Source organism: Cucurbita pepo, chromosome 7, assembly GCF_057944985.1.
Source record: "Cucurbita pepo subsp. pepo isolate OVF chromosome 7, ASM5794498v1, whole genome shotgun sequence".
Lineage (NCBI taxonomy): Eukaryota > Viridiplantae > Streptophyta > Magnoliopsida > Cucurbitales > Cucurbitaceae > Cucurbita > Cucurbita pepo.
The window spans coordinates 3,052,204-3,067,349 of NC_141804.1; the positions used below are offsets into that span (position 1 = coordinate 3,052,204).

General features: G+C 38.5%; 3 protein-coding genes across 5 annotated transcripts; 1 reads left to right on the forward strand and 2 right to left on the reverse strand.

Annotated features, from left to right (window-relative positions):
* The first annotated feature begins 1,540 nt into the window (after positions 1 to 1,540).
* On the forward strand, positions 1,541 to 5,854 carry LOC111785723 (uncharacterized). 3 transcript variants are annotated; one of them, XM_023666104.2, is made up of 8 exons: positions 1,544 to 2,203; positions 2,527 to 2,620; positions 2,744 to 2,821; positions 2,898 to 3,578; positions 3,763 to 4,132; positions 4,231 to 4,312; positions 4,429 to 4,654; positions 5,541 to 5,854. In XM_023666104.2, exons 1-7 carry the CDS (start codon positions 1,982 to 1,984, stop codon positions 4,636 to 4,638), a joined length of 1,737 nt encoding a protein of 578 aa, XP_023521872.2. In that variant the 5' UTR covers positions 1,544 to 1,981; the 3' UTR covers positions 4,639 to 4,654; positions 5,541 to 5,854. The 3 variants fall into 3 exon arrangements, with proteins under 3 accessions (XP_086981937.1, XP_023521872.2, XP_023521871.2); XM_023666103.2 differs by having other exon boundaries at positions 1,545 to 2,203; positions 2,735 to 2,821; XM_087125811.1 differs by lacking the exon at positions 5,541 to 5,854 and having other exon boundaries at positions 1,541 to 2,203; positions 2,735 to 2,821; positions 4,383 to 4,616.
* Positions 5,855 to 7,883: 2,029 nt separating this feature from the next.
* LOC111799156 (uncharacterized) lies at positions 7,884 to 9,602 on the reverse strand. Its single transcript, XM_023682575.2, has 3 exons — positions 9,014 to 9,602; positions 8,748 to 8,933; positions 7,884 to 8,672 (listed from the first exon to the last, which is right to left on the reverse strand). The coding sequence occupies exons 1-3, from the start codon at positions 9,503 to 9,505 to the stop codon at positions 8,391 to 8,393; spliced, it is 960 nt and encodes a 319-aa protein (XP_023538343.2). The 5' UTR covers positions 9,506 to 9,602; the 3' UTR covers positions 7,884 to 8,390.
* Positions 9,603 to 11,850: 2,248 nt separating this feature from the next.
* Positions 11,851 to 15,022, reverse strand: LOC111798598 (putative serine/threonine-protein kinase At1g01540). Its single transcript, XM_023681845.2, has 7 exons — positions 14,073 to 15,022; positions 13,860 to 13,964; positions 13,111 to 13,233; positions 12,878 to 13,048; positions 12,662 to 12,791; positions 12,352 to 12,561; positions 11,851 to 12,131 (listed from the first exon to the last, which is right to left on the reverse strand). The coding sequence occupies exons 1-7, from the start codon at positions 14,666 to 14,668 to the stop codon at positions 11,946 to 11,948; spliced, it is 1,521 nt and encodes a 506-aa protein (XP_023537613.2). The 5' UTR covers positions 14,669 to 15,022; the 3' UTR covers positions 11,851 to 11,945.
* Between the last annotated feature and the right edge of the window lie 124 nt (positions 15,023 to 15,146).

Genomic DNA, 15,146 nt, shown 5'->3' on the forward strand with positions numbered 1-15,146 from the left:
TGAAGACTTCTCTCTAACAAAACATATTTTGTAGAGGTGTAAAAATCTCTCACAAACAGTATGTTTTTAAATTATGAGGCTAATGACGATACGCAACGGGTTAAAGCGGACAATATTTGCTAGTGGTGGACTTGGACTGTTACAAGTGGTATCAGAGCTAGACACGAGATAATGTGCTAACGAGTACGTTGAGCTTCCAAGGGAGGTGGATTGTGAGGTCCCACATCGGTTAGAGAGGAGAATGAAGCATTCCTTATAAGGGTGTGGAAACCTCTCTTAAACACGGGACACTATCTGCTAGCGGTGGACTTGAACTGTTGGTATCAGAGCTAGACACGGGACAATGTGCCAGCAAGTATGTTGAGCTTTCAAGGGAGGTGGATTGTGAGGTCCCACATCGGTTGGAGAGAGGAACGAAGCATTCCTTATAAGGGTGTGGAAACCTCTCCCTTGACGACAATACGTAACAAGCCAAAGCGAACAATATCTGCTAACCGTGGACTTAGAGCGTTACACAACCCAATTAAACAGACACGGAACTTGTAAACTACTTTAAGCGTCTCAATTTTATGAAGTGGGTGTGTTTACAAAAATGGTTGTGAAGTTTGAGTGTGACACCATCATTAAAAGTGCATTAAAATGGAGTAATAAGAGTCAATTTAGCAAGTAACAAGAAGGTTGTGTTTGTAGGGTTAGTAGAGCAAAGAAAAATTAAAGCTTATAAATATGATGGTTTTCCAAATCAATGTGAACCTTTTAAAGGGTTTTAGTAAAATTCAAACCGATTAACATTATTACGAGACGTTCGACAAAAAGAGATGCACGTAAATGAATCATGACCATTTTCGACTCGAAGTGATTATAAGGATAAAAACCCATGATTAAAAAAAGGCTTATACATCGCCTTTTTCGGTAACTTAAATATAAGAACTTAAAAGTTAAACATGTTTGATTTGAGACAATCGTACGCGGTTTCTCAGGTTTAAATTTATGTTATTTATTTTTTGATCTTATTATTTTAATGACTTTATTAATATATTATATGCTTTAATTAATTTAAACAAATAGTTGGAAAAATTCTTTTAAATATTTTTAAACGTAGGTCAGAGTCTGACGTGGAAAAAAGATATTCCAATTATTATTATTATTTTATTTATAAAAAAAAGAAAATGATGGCCCTTTCACATTTTCAAGGTCAATCTCTTGACATGCATTTGCTTCATTTTATGGTAATATTTTTTTAATAATTAATTTCTTTTTTTCAGAATTTACATTTATTTAATATTCCCATCACATGCACATTTTTCAATTAATCTTTTACTTTATTCATTATCACACCACTAACCCCAATTACTTTAATTATAATTTATTTTAATTATATAAAAAATTATTCTAAAATACACATGAATTTACATTCCTACCCTTTTAAAACAATTTCCATACTAAAAAATTAATTTCAAATAATTTCAACAAATATTTATTAAATATAAAATTAGAAATATTATTGGATAATTTTATAATTTTTTTTTGGGCTAAAAATTGAAAAAAATAGAAGGCCAAGTTAGGCAAGCTACTTGGATGCAGACAACTGGGACAGAGGCGCTGCCAGGGCCGCTGATAGATATGTCGGTGCTGCAGTTTTGCTCGCCGTTCAAACGGGAACCCCCCTGAGATTCTATACTTTTTCATCGATTTCTTTACCTTTCCGTTATACAAATCCAAACTATTCCTGGGTTTTTTTTTTTACGGGCGTTAAGAAATATGTCTCTAGTCGGCGGAAACAGAGTGGTTGCTCTGTTTTTTTCTACGCTGAAGTTTGATATTAAATAAGATTCCACGAGGAGCCCATTATCCCAAGAAGTGGAAGCGTTTGTTTATTCTAATCCCCAAGTGTGCAAGAACTTGGACGGATTGTTATCGTCCTTGCATACGGCTCTTTGCGATTCCTTCTCTCTTTTTGGGGATTTTAAGACTGTAATGTATGCAGGGAAGTAGAGTGAAGAAGTTGTCGGAGATGGGGTTTCGAGAACAAACGGCGTTGTCGAGACCAGCTTTCAGAGCTCGGGATTCCAGTCCTGATTCTGTCATTTATGCGCTCGAATCCAGTTTTAGTCTCTTCTCCTCTGCTTCTGCTAGTGTTGAGCGATGTTCTTTTGCATCGGAGGCCCACGATCGCGATTCCCTTATCTCTGAAATCTCTCTTGTAAATCTCGTTTCCTTGTATCTTGTTCTTGCATGGATTCAAATGGGGTTGTTTATTTTCGAGTTTTTTTTGGTGGGGTTTCGTTTTTCTGGGTGATTTCTGAGATTATAATCGATTTGGGATAATGGGGTTGTTTATTTCCTAGTTTGTTCTGATGGGGTTTTCGATTTTACGAGTAATTCCACATGTTGGAAACGATTTGAGGAGATTTCTTTGTATAGACACTGTAATGAAATTAGGGTTTTGTAGATGATTGATGAACAAATATGGATGGAAAAACAGAGGTTTGATTGAAAGCTTTTGTTGTATGATTTTGATTGCAGCATTTGGCAGGGCATGATGAAGATCCAGAACAAAACAAGCCTGCACTAAGCAACAAGCACAGTCGTCTCTATACAAATGGAGAAAAAGCGAAAGGTACAGCTAGTTTTTGAGCTTCGTGGCAAAAGAATAAAAAGAAAAAAAGTAGAATCTCATACCCACAGAAACTTTTAGGCACTTCAAATTCGGTTCTAATTGGTTTTTTCCCAGTTCATAAAGATGAAAGCAATGTCGATTTAGACGACGAGAATCGAACGGTCGATTCAGCGAGGAATTCGTTTTCTCTTGCTCTTAAAGGTATTACAGATCCAACACCTTTCCCTTTCCTCGGTCTTTATCTGCAATGTTTACTTGAACTGGGTTGATTTTACAGAGTGTCAAGATCATAGATCCAGATCTAAAGCTCAATCCGGTAAGCTGGATGAAAAGAAACCTGCTTCGAAGGATCTAAACAACGCTAATACAGCTTCCTCACCTCGTTTAACGGCTGTCAAGAAGAACGTTGTAGTAACGACGCATAAGACTGCAACATTTCCAAGCCCTGGGACGCCGAGTTATCGGCACAATAGCTTTAGTATGCCAAAAGGGTGGAGTTCAGAGCGAGTGCCATTGCAGAACAATGGTGGTCGGAAACATACTAATAACCCTGCATTGCTGACTCTCAACAGCGGTAGAACGTTGCCATCGAAGTGGGAAGATGCTGAAAGGTGGATCTTTAGTCCTATATCCGGTGATGGGGTTGTGAAGACTTCGGCTCAACGTCCTCAACAGCGTCCGAAGTCGAAGAGTGGTCCGCTTGGCCCTCCTGGTACTGCATACTATTCGATGTATTCACCTGCTGCTCCTGCCTATGAAGGAGGGACTTTTAGGAACTTCATTACAGAATCCCCATTTTCAGCTGGAGTTGTATCAACGAATGGTTTGGCTGTTCATTCTGGTGGATATGAAGGGTCCTTTCATGGACAAACAGAGCCCTCCATGGCACGCTCGGTTAGCGTTCATGGCTGCTCTGAAATGTCGGGTCAATTGTCATCAACAACAGGTTTGCAAGAAGGTAAAAGCTGCGCACCAATCATCTTATCTTGCATTATAATTACTTGGACATGTTTTCTTTGTGCAATAGTATAATGGATCTTAATTCTCGAGTAAGGACCTAGCTTAACCGTGTGGATTTAGTATCAACGACATAGGATTACTCTTGACCTTATTGTTGTAACGAAAAAGATGATATCTTGCAGGATCGAGAGAAAACTTAGCTACAGTCAAGAACTCGGGGACAGACGTTTCTCGTGTTGTTTCAAGAAGGGATGTGGCTACACAAATGAGCCCGGAGGATAGCATGCATTCATCTCCAAGGACGAAGTCGTCAATCACTGCCTCCACTTCATCTGCTATGCATATGTTTGAGCTGGGAGCTGTTACTTCTTCTAAGTTGGATATCAGGGACGTGCAAGTCGATAATCAGGTTGCCATGACAAGATGGTCGAAGAAACATAAAGGGTCATTAACTCGGAAAGATTCTCTCGACTACAAGAGGAAGAACGATGCGGATGTGGCTTCTCGTTGTCCAGATTTAGACATTCCTATCATGGGAAAAAGTATTTCAAAGTATGTCTACCTGCCTGTGTGTCATGTATCTGACTAGAACTAAATCCTACAATTCAAATAAGCATATAAAATGATTGCTGACCGACCTCTCGTTGCAGGGTTAAGCGCGAGGAAGCGAAAATAGCAGCATGGGAGAATCTACAGAAAGCGAAGGCCGATGCAGCTATACGAAAGCTAGAGGTTCGAGCCTTCTATATAATTAACATTTCCTATGGTGTTTAGAAATTTAGAAATGTTGGATTATATGTAGTTTTGCTCTTGCTCCTACTCATCGAGCATCGTGCATCGTGCATCAGATGAAGCTGGAGAAGAAGCGAGCGAGCTCGATGCATAAGATCATGAATAAACTGAAATCTGCTCAGAAGAAAGCCCAAGAAATGAGGAACTCAGTGATGGGAAACCAGTCCCTCCAAGATAACAGGACATCTTCTTTCAAGTCTCTATCTTTTAATGGAAGCCGTCATATGAGCTCCCTAAGTGGTTGTTTCACCTGCCATGCTTTTTAGTGCTGCATTCTACCAGGTGACACTTCTTTCTTGGTTAGATCTCTAATGTTCTGTCTCATGTCGTGTTTTCTTTCTTGGTTCGATCTCTAATGTTCTGTCTCATGTCGTGTTTGTTGCTGCATTTGGAGCTCGATCAACCCTCGATCTCCTTTTTACATTCATGTTAAACAATTTCGAAATAGCCACAATCTTTTGTTGGATAGGATTAGGAGTTAGGTGTCACAATTGCACTTCACTTGCGATTGTGCGACATTCACACCCAACACTAAGTGAGTCAAACCAATTTATATTCGCGTTGCATACGGTCGAGCAACGTATGCCAAGCTATTTGCCTTGTTTGAGAAGAAGGTTTTAGAAGAAGGTTTTAGAAAACGAGGCAGAGAGATTTTTGAGAGTGAGTTTGAAAGTAAGAATAAGAGAAGATTTAAAAGCAACCTTATATATAAGCAAAAGGTAACAAAACGGCTTAAATAAAATTTAACTTTCTGGGTAGGGAGAATTTGACAACTAGTTACATCCTCTATAATACATTTTGAGGCGATTCAGGTCTGGTAGGCTTAGACATGATTTTGCCGAACGGTCATACCAAATCAGGAGAGGAGTTGACAACTAGTCACACCCCTTTGTAGTATATTTTCAGGCGATTCAGGTCTGGCAGACCTTGACAAGTAGTCGTACAAACAAAAAAATATAATAGTAAGACAATACAACATTGAATTAAATAAAGGGTTCAGTGTGACATGAGCATGCAGCCACGGGCAACACGCCCTGGATGAGCATGACCGTGACCATTGGACTCCATATATATAGTTTGTTCTTAAACATAAGAGAAATTTTGTTTCGTTTCGATCAAAAGTTTCCAATGAATGTTGATCAATGCAATCATGATCTTGTTTTGACAGATAGATTCGAAATATCAATGAATGGCGTGGGATCAACATTGTATAGATCAACATCAAACGCGGCATCGACGCAGTTTTGTTGTGGCATGGGCTAGCTGTTCTTGTAAAGAATTCAAGTGAACTATGTAACATTCATAGCCAACTTCATTGGAGCTGAAGTAACAAAAGCTTGTGTAGCTTACTTCTATGGAGTCGAAAAGTTCGAGTTTTCGTTAACCCTTGTAACTATAGTAACCCTTCTCTCTCGTTTGTTGTTTTGTGTTTAATACTAAGTTTTATTTCAAATTTATAATTTAACCTTTATTTTATATAAATATACAGTTTTTCTTTTTTTTTCTTTTTTTTTTTTTTGTTATAAAAGAAAAAAGTTTTACACGAGTGGCCCGCACGTATAGATCTATGGAGTCACGTGCGAAACTCTAGAGAGAGAATATATAATATTATTATATATGGTTTAGGGTTTATCGTACGAAGCGAAATGATTGCACGACAAAGATATTATGAAACTTTAAAAAATTGGATGTTTTCCTTTTTAATTTTTTTTTTTTTTAAATTTACCTTTTACCACTCTTTACTGTAAATAGTTATTTGAAGGGAACGTTAATTTTTTTACCTTTTACCTTACCGTCAGTTAAATAATGGTTCGTATTCTTACCACAAAATAATAATAATAATAATAATAATAATAATAATAATAAAATAATATATATATATATAACAAATTAATAAGAAGAATATTTCGGTAATGGTATCCGCTTTATAATATGACACGAGTTTAGTTAGTTGAGACATCTAGGACTGTTCATGTGACATAAACAACTCAAACTTGAATTTTTTAAGAATTGAAAAATTGGTTCAGTTTTCGTATTGAAATTTATTTGGTTAAGTCAACCCAAAATAAGTTTATAATTCGACTCAATAGTGTACTGTTCTAAAATTGTTGTGAAAATGAAAAGTATTTAACATTTGTAACGGATGTTAATGATGCTTGCTACTTGTAAATGTTTTATGTTTGAGTTTCATGAGATTTTAGTTATTTGTGACATCCAAGTAAAGAAGAGGTACATGAATTAACCGAGATTGCATATGAATGAGAGCGATCCTGAGGATAAGATGACTAAAAAAGACTTAAAATAAATGAAAGTTATTATTTATACCAATAAGGTGCATCCTATGTTCAGTGGCTCAATCATGGGAACTCTATAGTTAAACGTACTTTATTTGGAGTAACTTTATGTTGGTATGTGAGATAGTCTTCACTCTTATAAGTGAAAGTAAAGTACTCCTCTCACAGGAGACTATCGGGGTCATTCGGATTTCGAGTCCTGATTATTACAAATGTAGTTTTTCATATTATTATTATTATGATTAGAACGGCTACAAATAGAATGATAGATTAAGCTTAAGTCATTCATAATCTCGTGATATTTAACTTTTTTAGCTTTTTCAAGTGGATTTATTAAACTATAATAGTAGGATCTTTCTCATTCGAATGTGATATTGGTTTGTTCATGTACTTTTTCAATCATAGCAACCATCTTTTAACCAGACAAATTCGAAGCCCAAAAAAGTAGATCCAAAGTTGATAAGCCTAAAAGTTTTTAAAAGTCCAAGCCCACATGCCCATAGAAAGCTCATAGTGAGCTCTCCTAGAAAATGGTAGATCGGATGAGTATTTTTAAAAGCAGCTCTCCTTCCGAACAAAGATAGAGACGACAACAGTGGTGCATTGCTTGAGAACGTAGAGGCATTACTTGCTAAGAGTCTTTTTTAGTCTTCTTTCTCCATTTATTACTTCTTTCTATCATCAGAGAAGATAGCGTTTTAAGTGACCAGACATGGACAAAAAACAGAGAAGGAAAGATCTCAAAGGGATTAGATTTCCCATATTATATATAAAAAACATTGATTCTAGCTCCTCATCCATGGAAAATCCGAGCGAAAGAAGAGAGCAATAAACAGAAGGTAGGATAACTAGTTTCGTTCTTTTGATTGTCCCAAGGCCAGCCAAGCCAATTCATTTTAGATCGGATTACGCTTAAAAGGTGAGCACTTAATTAAGACAATCCGAGGCTTCATCACAACACAAATGAAATTTTAGAAGTATTTATCAAAGAATCTATTTTTATTAATTGAATAAAGAAACAAAGATTAAAGTAATATAATTAGATAGTGATTGTAAGTCAAATCAAACAAATAAAATTATAAAGACTTTATTTTTTTTTTATATTTTTGGTACAATTATAAAGTCAAAGATCATCACATGCATGCATTATTACATGGATTAAAAAAATGCTTGAAATTATGCTTTACTTTACTAATCTCTCACCAATTTCCACGAAATAAATAAAATAATATATATAAATAATTGAATTCAACTAAAACAACAAACATCCAAAAGACAAATTGGCCCCTCTCGACACAATTATTTTACCAATCAGCCATTAATTATGGGCCAAATCACAAATCAGACTCAAAAAATATACGTAATCCATTATTAAGACTAATAATATTACAATCATAACGGGAAAAATGTAATTTTAAATTGTAATTATATTATTATAAATTAATTAATTTGAAAATAAATAATAATAATAATAATAATAAAGTCCACGTCCATTCACGTGTCGCTGCCCGTAAACCAACCTGTATTGCACTACTCGGGCAAACGGGCAGGCAGCTGAAACCCCGTTTCTGTCGCTTATTCCTCTATTGCCCTTTCCCGTTTCCTGTTTGGATGCCGCTTTCGAGCTGTCGCAGTTCGGAACTCCTAGACACCTCAAGAACAAAGAAAACAAGTACTGATTTAATAAATGATGAAGTGATTGATTATCGATTTGGATTTCGTTTTCAGCTGACTGTGCAATTCTTGAGCGACATGGGAACGTTGAGTTTCTTCGGATCGAAAATTATGGGGCAATCGATGTGTCTGTAGAATTTTGGCTTCACTAATTGTCCCAATACGTAGGCTCTGGATCTGATCACGAAGCTCAGTTTCAATGGCACTGGAGTTATAGGACTTCCGGCGGGGCTGCTCAGGCTTTCTCCGCTTCCGTACAGTGGGATTCTTGTGCCGATTACATTGATGGTGAGAGATCTCTGACTCTTACGTGATTGATAGAAATTCTTAACCTGCAAATTCCAATAATTGGTTCAGATTCGATGATGAGAAGTTTGGGGGTTAGGGTTAGGGTTTTGAGAACTTACGGCTCCTGATGCGATTGAGATTTCGAAATAGGTTAAATCGACGGGAGTTGAAGAGACATGGACGCCGAAGAATGTTCCGGTGTTCCTAAATGTGAGTTTCACTGTGGAATTCACTGAGGCCATGTCGGTGGCGACGCCGGTGAAATCTGAACCGGCTTGGACTTTGAATTGATTGAATTTAATGCTCTGCAATTGACGGAAATTAAATCGCTCGCTCTGAGCACAAACAAAAAGCCCTAATTCCAAAAGAGAACTCGACGTCGTACCTTCATTGTGACCTTGGGCTTCATCGGCCTGCTAGCACCCCAGAGAATCAAAGCGAAAAGAGAAAACAGAACAAAAAATCCCAAAACGAAAGCGAGAATATAGCAGCGACGAGTAAGAGATCTCTCCCGATCTTCATCTTCGAGAAGACCTTCCTCTTCAATAACATCGCACTCCTTCCATGGCTTCTGTCCCTTCCGATGGCCGCCGCGAGAGACGTCATTGGGAGAGATCTTCCTGGATCCAGGTTTGAGAGATCCAGAGAATCTGCTGGAGGAAGATTCTCTAGAGTGACGGCCGACGGAGGAGCGAGAATGGGGAGGGGAATCCATGGGACTAGTAAGAACAGGAGTAGAGTGAAACGACGTCGCAGTCTTCTCTCCATCGTTAGAATCCCTGGAAGGGCTCTGAACGTAGTAAACCGGACGGCGGGGAGATCTGGTGGGAGAAGAGAGCTCAATACTGGTGACTTCGGAGTCGGTTTTGGCGTGCATTGTCGGAGTTTGAGAAGGATTCCGGCGGGTCAGTTTGAAGAAGGCAGTGGAGCTGAGCAGTGAGTTGAAGGGAACGGCATTGGAGAGGAGGACGCGTCTTTGTGGAGTTGAGTTAAAAAGGGGGAAGGGTAAAAAGGGAAAGAAGAATATCTGGCGTGAGGTTGAAGAAGGAGATTTTGGGGATGGAATTTATTTAGTGACAGCTATGATACAGTTGGCACCGCCACCAGGAATCTTCATTATTGAACACGCAAAACCTTCCAATTAGACAGAAATGTTTTTGGATTTATTTTGTTTTAATATTATACGGAAATGTTTTGCATTTTCCAACCATAAAACATACTATACTCAACCATTATTTATTTATTTATTTATTTATTTATTTATTTATTTATTTATTTATTTCAAACTTAGAATAAATCTCGTAATCTCGTAGTCCCCATGTTCTAACGTGTGAATTAGGGGTGTGGAACTTTTTCACGGTCATGTTTGTCCAAGACATGTTGCCTACGACTGTATGTCGAATGTCTAGGACATGTTGTCCACGACCATATGCTTGTTCCAAACTCTTTTTACTTACTTTCATGTTGGATAAGTTTTTACTATTCTTGTTGTGTCAATACGGAGTAGGTATATGATTGGTCACCAAAATCATGTATATACCTGTCAAGGCTAAAATGCCTATAGGGGATGTGGCTAGTTGTCAATTCTTCCTATCTGAGTTATATGCTATCAAAATCATTGTGTTACTTATTTGCTTTTAGCCTATAACAATGTTTTCTTTAAAATTAGTTTCAACATATTTTCTCATTCACGTTTTCTAAAATATTTCTCTCAAATCCTATCTGAGTTATATGCTATCAAAATCATTGTGTTACTTATTTGCTTTTAGCCTATAACAATGTTTTCTTTAAAATTAGTTTCAACATATTTTCTCATTCACGTTTTCTAAAATATTTCTCTCAAATGTGATTCAAGGCTCGGCATACGTCGATATTGTCCACGAAGTCCGAATTTCACACGGCTAACTTGTTCTATAGATTATAACAAATGTCGCACAATTGTTGTCCTGCTACCGTAAGAGTGTGATTGTGACATGAACGCCTCCTGAAGTGCCTCTTAAGCTGCCCTAATCAATTGTATATTGGGGTTTTGATAGAGTCCAATTAAATGTTGTAATTGTAACGCGCAAGTAAAAAATAGGTACATAAACGACTTGATCATGTCTGCTTAAAAATGATTCTGAGAATATGATGATTAAGAAAAAAAAACCTAAAAAGAGCTGATAATTACTACTTCTACCAAAAAGAGTACATTTCCTTTTGATGACTCGATCATGAAAACTTTAAAAATCGTGTGTTTGGCTTGAAACAATTGTCAGTTAGAAATAATCTTCAAATTTTATTATTTATTAATTTAGAAAAAAGAAACTAATAAAACCCATATCGTTGTTTTTCTTTAGTCCACGTGATTTTAAATAAAACCTTACATAATAATCCTCATTGTGATGTCTTCATTTAAAATATATATATATATATATATTTCCTATGGATTCTTTTTTTAAAATATCAAATTTTCATAAATATTCAATATTTGATTATGTAACACCCATAAATTTGAAAAAGAAACCCTAATTTTGTCGTCTTTCATTCTGCGGTGTTCAAGGTCTCAAGTCACAACGCAAGGCTTGATGGTTCACATTGGTTGAAAGAGCTACAATTCAATCAAACGTGGGATCTCACAATCCATCTTCTTGGGGCCCAACGTCCTTGTTGAGACATCGTCTGGTGACTGGCTCTGATACCATTTGTAACCGTTCAAGCCCACCACTAGTAAATATTGTCCGTTTTGGCCTGTTACGTATTGTCATTAGCCTCATGGTTTTAAGACGTGTCTGCTAGGGAGAGGTTTCCTCTCCAACCAATGTGGGATCTCACAATCCACCCGGCACATCGCCCGGTGACTGGCTCTGATACCATTTGTAACAACCCAAACCCACCACTAGCAAATATTGTCCGTTTTGGCCCGTTAAGTATCGCCATCAGCCACACGATTTTAAAACGTGTCTGCTAGGGAGAAGTTTCCTCTCCAACCAATGTGAGATCTCACAATCCACCCCCTTGGGAGACACACCGTCCAGTGACTGGCGCCGATACCATTTGTAACAGCCCAAGCCCACCACTAGCAAATAATTGTCCATTTTGGCCCATTATGTATCGCCGTCAGCACCACAGTTTTAAACGCATCTGTTAGGGAGAGGTTTCCACACCCTTATAAAGAATGTTTCGTTCTCCTTTCCAACTAACACGGGATCGCAAACAAACAAACAAACATTCTACAGACCGGCACAATACAACAATGGAGTGTAGTTTGATTGATGATAATGTGAATTGGATATACAAGTTCATGCAGAAGCCTCCCTGTCAGGAAAAGAGCTACATCACCTTAGAGTGTGAGGTTCTCGAGGCTGCTGTTCTTCATGTTCTTGCTTTCTCCACACATGTCGGCTTGCTTGAGTTGCTCCACTTTCATACCCGCTGCTGTCTCCAGATTCATTCACAAGCCTTTCCATGAGCTTTTCCTTTAGCAGCGATCGACCTGGTTGTTCCCGTCCCGCTCTACGATCCTGAAACATTTGGGGCCAGACAATAGTGGATCATAAGACGTATAGAATAATCATGAGTTTATAAAAAACGAATATATCTTCATTGGAACGAGGCCTTTTGGGGAAGCTTAAAAGAAAAGCTTATGCTCAAAATGGACAATATCATATCATTGTGGAGAGTCGTGGTTTCTAACAATAGAAAGAACAAAAACCACGTAGGGTAAAAACATTGTTAACTCACATCTCGGAAAGGGAACTCATCAGCTTCAAGCATATGAATTACATGCCCCATTTTAGGCCTCTTCTGAACGTTAGGATCCACGCACCGTAACGCGACTAACAGAGCACGCTTTAGCACCCTCGACGAAGGCTTCTCGGGCAACTTAGGATCCAGAACTCCCTCGGTGTTCCGATTACTAACCATTGATTTAAGCCACTCAACCAAGTTGACCTGAATGTTAGATCCATGGCCATGAAGGGTTAGGGGGAAATAGGAGCCTGGACTGGCTTAAATATGCAGTGTCAAGTAGTCTGGGTAAGTGAAAACAAACCTCTCCTGAAGGGCGGCTATAATCTACTGGATTTCTCCCTGAAATTATCTCCATAACGAGGATACCAAAGCTATATACATCACTTTTTTCATTCAACATGCCAGTGCTAGCATACTCGGGAGCTACATAGCTACAACACGACCCAGATGGCAACGCTAAGGTACTCGGTCGGGATCATGAATTCAAAATTAGAAACCAAGCGATACGTAAACTAACCCGAAAGTTCCCATCACACGAGTTGTTACATAACTCCTCTCTGATCCAAGAAGCTTAGCTAGGCCGAAGTCGGAGACTTTTGGATTCCATTGCTTGTCAAGCAAAATGTTACTCGACTTGATATCACGGTGAACAACCTTAGGCTCGAGCCCGTCGTGGAGGTACGTTAACCTACGATTTTATGCAGTCAAAACCATGGCAAGAACCTATAGATCAAACAATGTAGAACGTACCCTTTTGCTGTTCCAACAATTATGTTCATTCTAATGTCCCAAGGGAGAGGGCTAGAAAGCCCAACTTCTCCATGAAGCCACTGTTCTAAGTTTCCGTTATCGACGTACTCGTAAATAAGCATTCTACAACAAGACAAGCAGTGACTAATTAAAGGTTGTTCATAAGTTTATAAGTAAGGAATACATCTTCACAGGTATGAGGTCTTTTGAAGAAACCAAAAGCAAAGCCATGAGAGCTTATGCTCAAAGTGAACAATATCATACCATCGCGGAGGGTCGTAGTTTCTAACATGGTATAAGAGGCATGTCCTTAACTTATAGAATCCTCAAATGTCGAACAAACAAATTGTGAGTCTCGAAGGTGTAGTCAAAAGTGACTCAAGTGTCAAATAAATGGTGTACTTTGTTCTAGGGCTCTGAAGGAGTCCAACTTCAATTAAAGAGAGGCTATTCGAGGGCTCCATAGACCTCAGGAGAGGCTCTATGGTATACTTTGCTCGAGAGGAGGATTGTTGGGAGTGAAGTCTCACATCGGCTAGGGCTGATCACGGGTTTATAAGTAAAGAATACATATCCATTGGTATGAGGCCTTTTGGAGAAACCAAAAGCAAAGTTACGAGAGCTTATGCTCAAAGTGGACAATATCATACCATTGTGGAGCGTCGTAGCTCCTAATATAGTATCAGTCATGCCATTAACTATTAACTTAGCCATATCAATAGAATTCTCAAATGTCGAACAAAGAATACCTGTGAGCTCGTTCAGCACAATAGCCAAGCAAACGCACCAGATTCTTGTGTCGAACGCGTCCAATTGCTTCCACTTCAACCTTGAACTCCTTCTCAGCCTGTCCCCTGATCAAACTCAGTAGTGAATCCTTGTAAACTAAGATCAAAACTCGTACTACAATGGCATAACTGCAAGAAATTACAAGTTTCTGATGAAAGAAGAAGAAGAAGAACCTGTTATTGAGCAAGTTTTTGATGGCTACCACAGTGTTGTCCTCAAGAACACCACGGTACACAATTCCATATCCGCCTTCACCAATGACATGTTCATCCGCAAAGCCATTAGTAGAACACTCAAGCTCTCTGAGAGTATACCTATGTCCCCAACCCAAATGCGAAACCACCGACACCTGCTCACCGGACCGAACCTCTCCACTACCGTGACACGAACCGCCGTCCCTCTCCGGGAACGAAATCCGGCGATCCTTCCCAATTTCAATGTGGATTCTACGGCGTCCATTACCTGGGCTCCCTTGTTCCGTCTGAAGCTGTTCTGCCTCCGGCAAGGACTCAGGGTCAGAATGAATCGAGCTGCAAGAATGGTCGATTCGTATTTCCTGGATTTCCTTCGAGACATTTGGGGTAATGGGGTTCAAAGAGGGCTTAGATTTAGACGCCCTGTTGCGCCTGACAATGAACCACAACGAAATGAAGAACAGAACGATAACAATGGCGGCACCCACGCAAATTCCCAGAGCGACCCACAACCGCAAACCAAAAATGGAGATCCTCCTCGAGAGCTGATCGTTCAAGAACGCATAATTAGACATTTCCCCCTTCCTCCTCCTTCTTCTTCTCCACCTCCCCTTCTACAAATGATATCAGGAAATGAGGTGGGGTTCCGCCATTTTTATGAACCAACCCCGTCTCCATTTCAGATTCTTCCTCTGCAAATTTCTTTTATACAGGGATTCCAGTAAAGAAGCCAATGAAACGAACCCGAATCGTTAAGAAAACAGAGCAGTGATGAGGGCTTTTGTTGTATGTGATTGTGATTGGAACAATAATGGTGATGAATTTGGTATAGTTGGAGATTTTGATTTTGTTGGTATGTATAAAGATAGTGATCACGGACTTGGGAGAAATCCGGAAGTGGAGAGATTAATTAAAGTTGTAATCTAGTTTAGACTACTTAATTACTTGCTAACTACCATCATAATTTGTTTTCTTTTCCCTTCTCTAAATATTGCTTAAATTATTAGTAAATTACATTTTTATCATAATATGCATATAAATAACTAAAAAGTT

Coding starts and splice junctions, on each gene's coding strand:
- LOC111785723 (XM_023666103.2), top strand. CDS start 1,982: ATGCAGGGAAGTAGAGTGAAGAAGTTGTCGGAGATGGGGTTTCGAGAA. Junction 2,204..2,526: donor TTATCTCTGAAATCTCTCTT/GTAAATCTCGTT, acceptor TTTTGATTGCAG/CATTTGGCAGGGCATGATGA. Junction 2,822..2,897: donor GTTTTCTCTTGCTCTTAAAG/GTATTACAGATC, acceptor TTGATTTTACAG/AGTGTCAAGATCATAGATCC.
- LOC111799156 (XM_023682575.2), bottom strand. CDS start 9,505: ATGCACGCCAAAACCGACTCCGAAGTCACCAGTATTGAGCTCTCTTCT. Junction 8,934..9,013: donor AGCCCAAGGTCACAATGAAG/GTACGACGTCGA, acceptor CGTCAATTGCAG/AGCATTAAATTCAATCAATT. Junction 8,673..8,747: donor TCTCAATCGCATCAGGAGCC/GTAAGTTCTCAA, acceptor TGGAATTTGCAG/GTTAAGAATTTCTATCAATC.
- LOC111798598 (XM_023681845.2), bottom strand. CDS start 14,668: ATGTCTAATTATGCGTTCTTGAACGATCAGCTCTCGAGGAGGATCTCC. Junction 12,562..12,661: donor ATAGCCGCCCTTCAGGAGAG/GTTTGTTTTCAC, acceptor TCTAACATTCAG/GTCAACTTGGTTGAGTGGCT. Junction 12,132..12,351: donor ATGAGTTCCCTTTCCGAGAT/GTGAGTTAACAA, acceptor CAAATGTTTCAG/GATCGTAGAGCGGGACGGGA.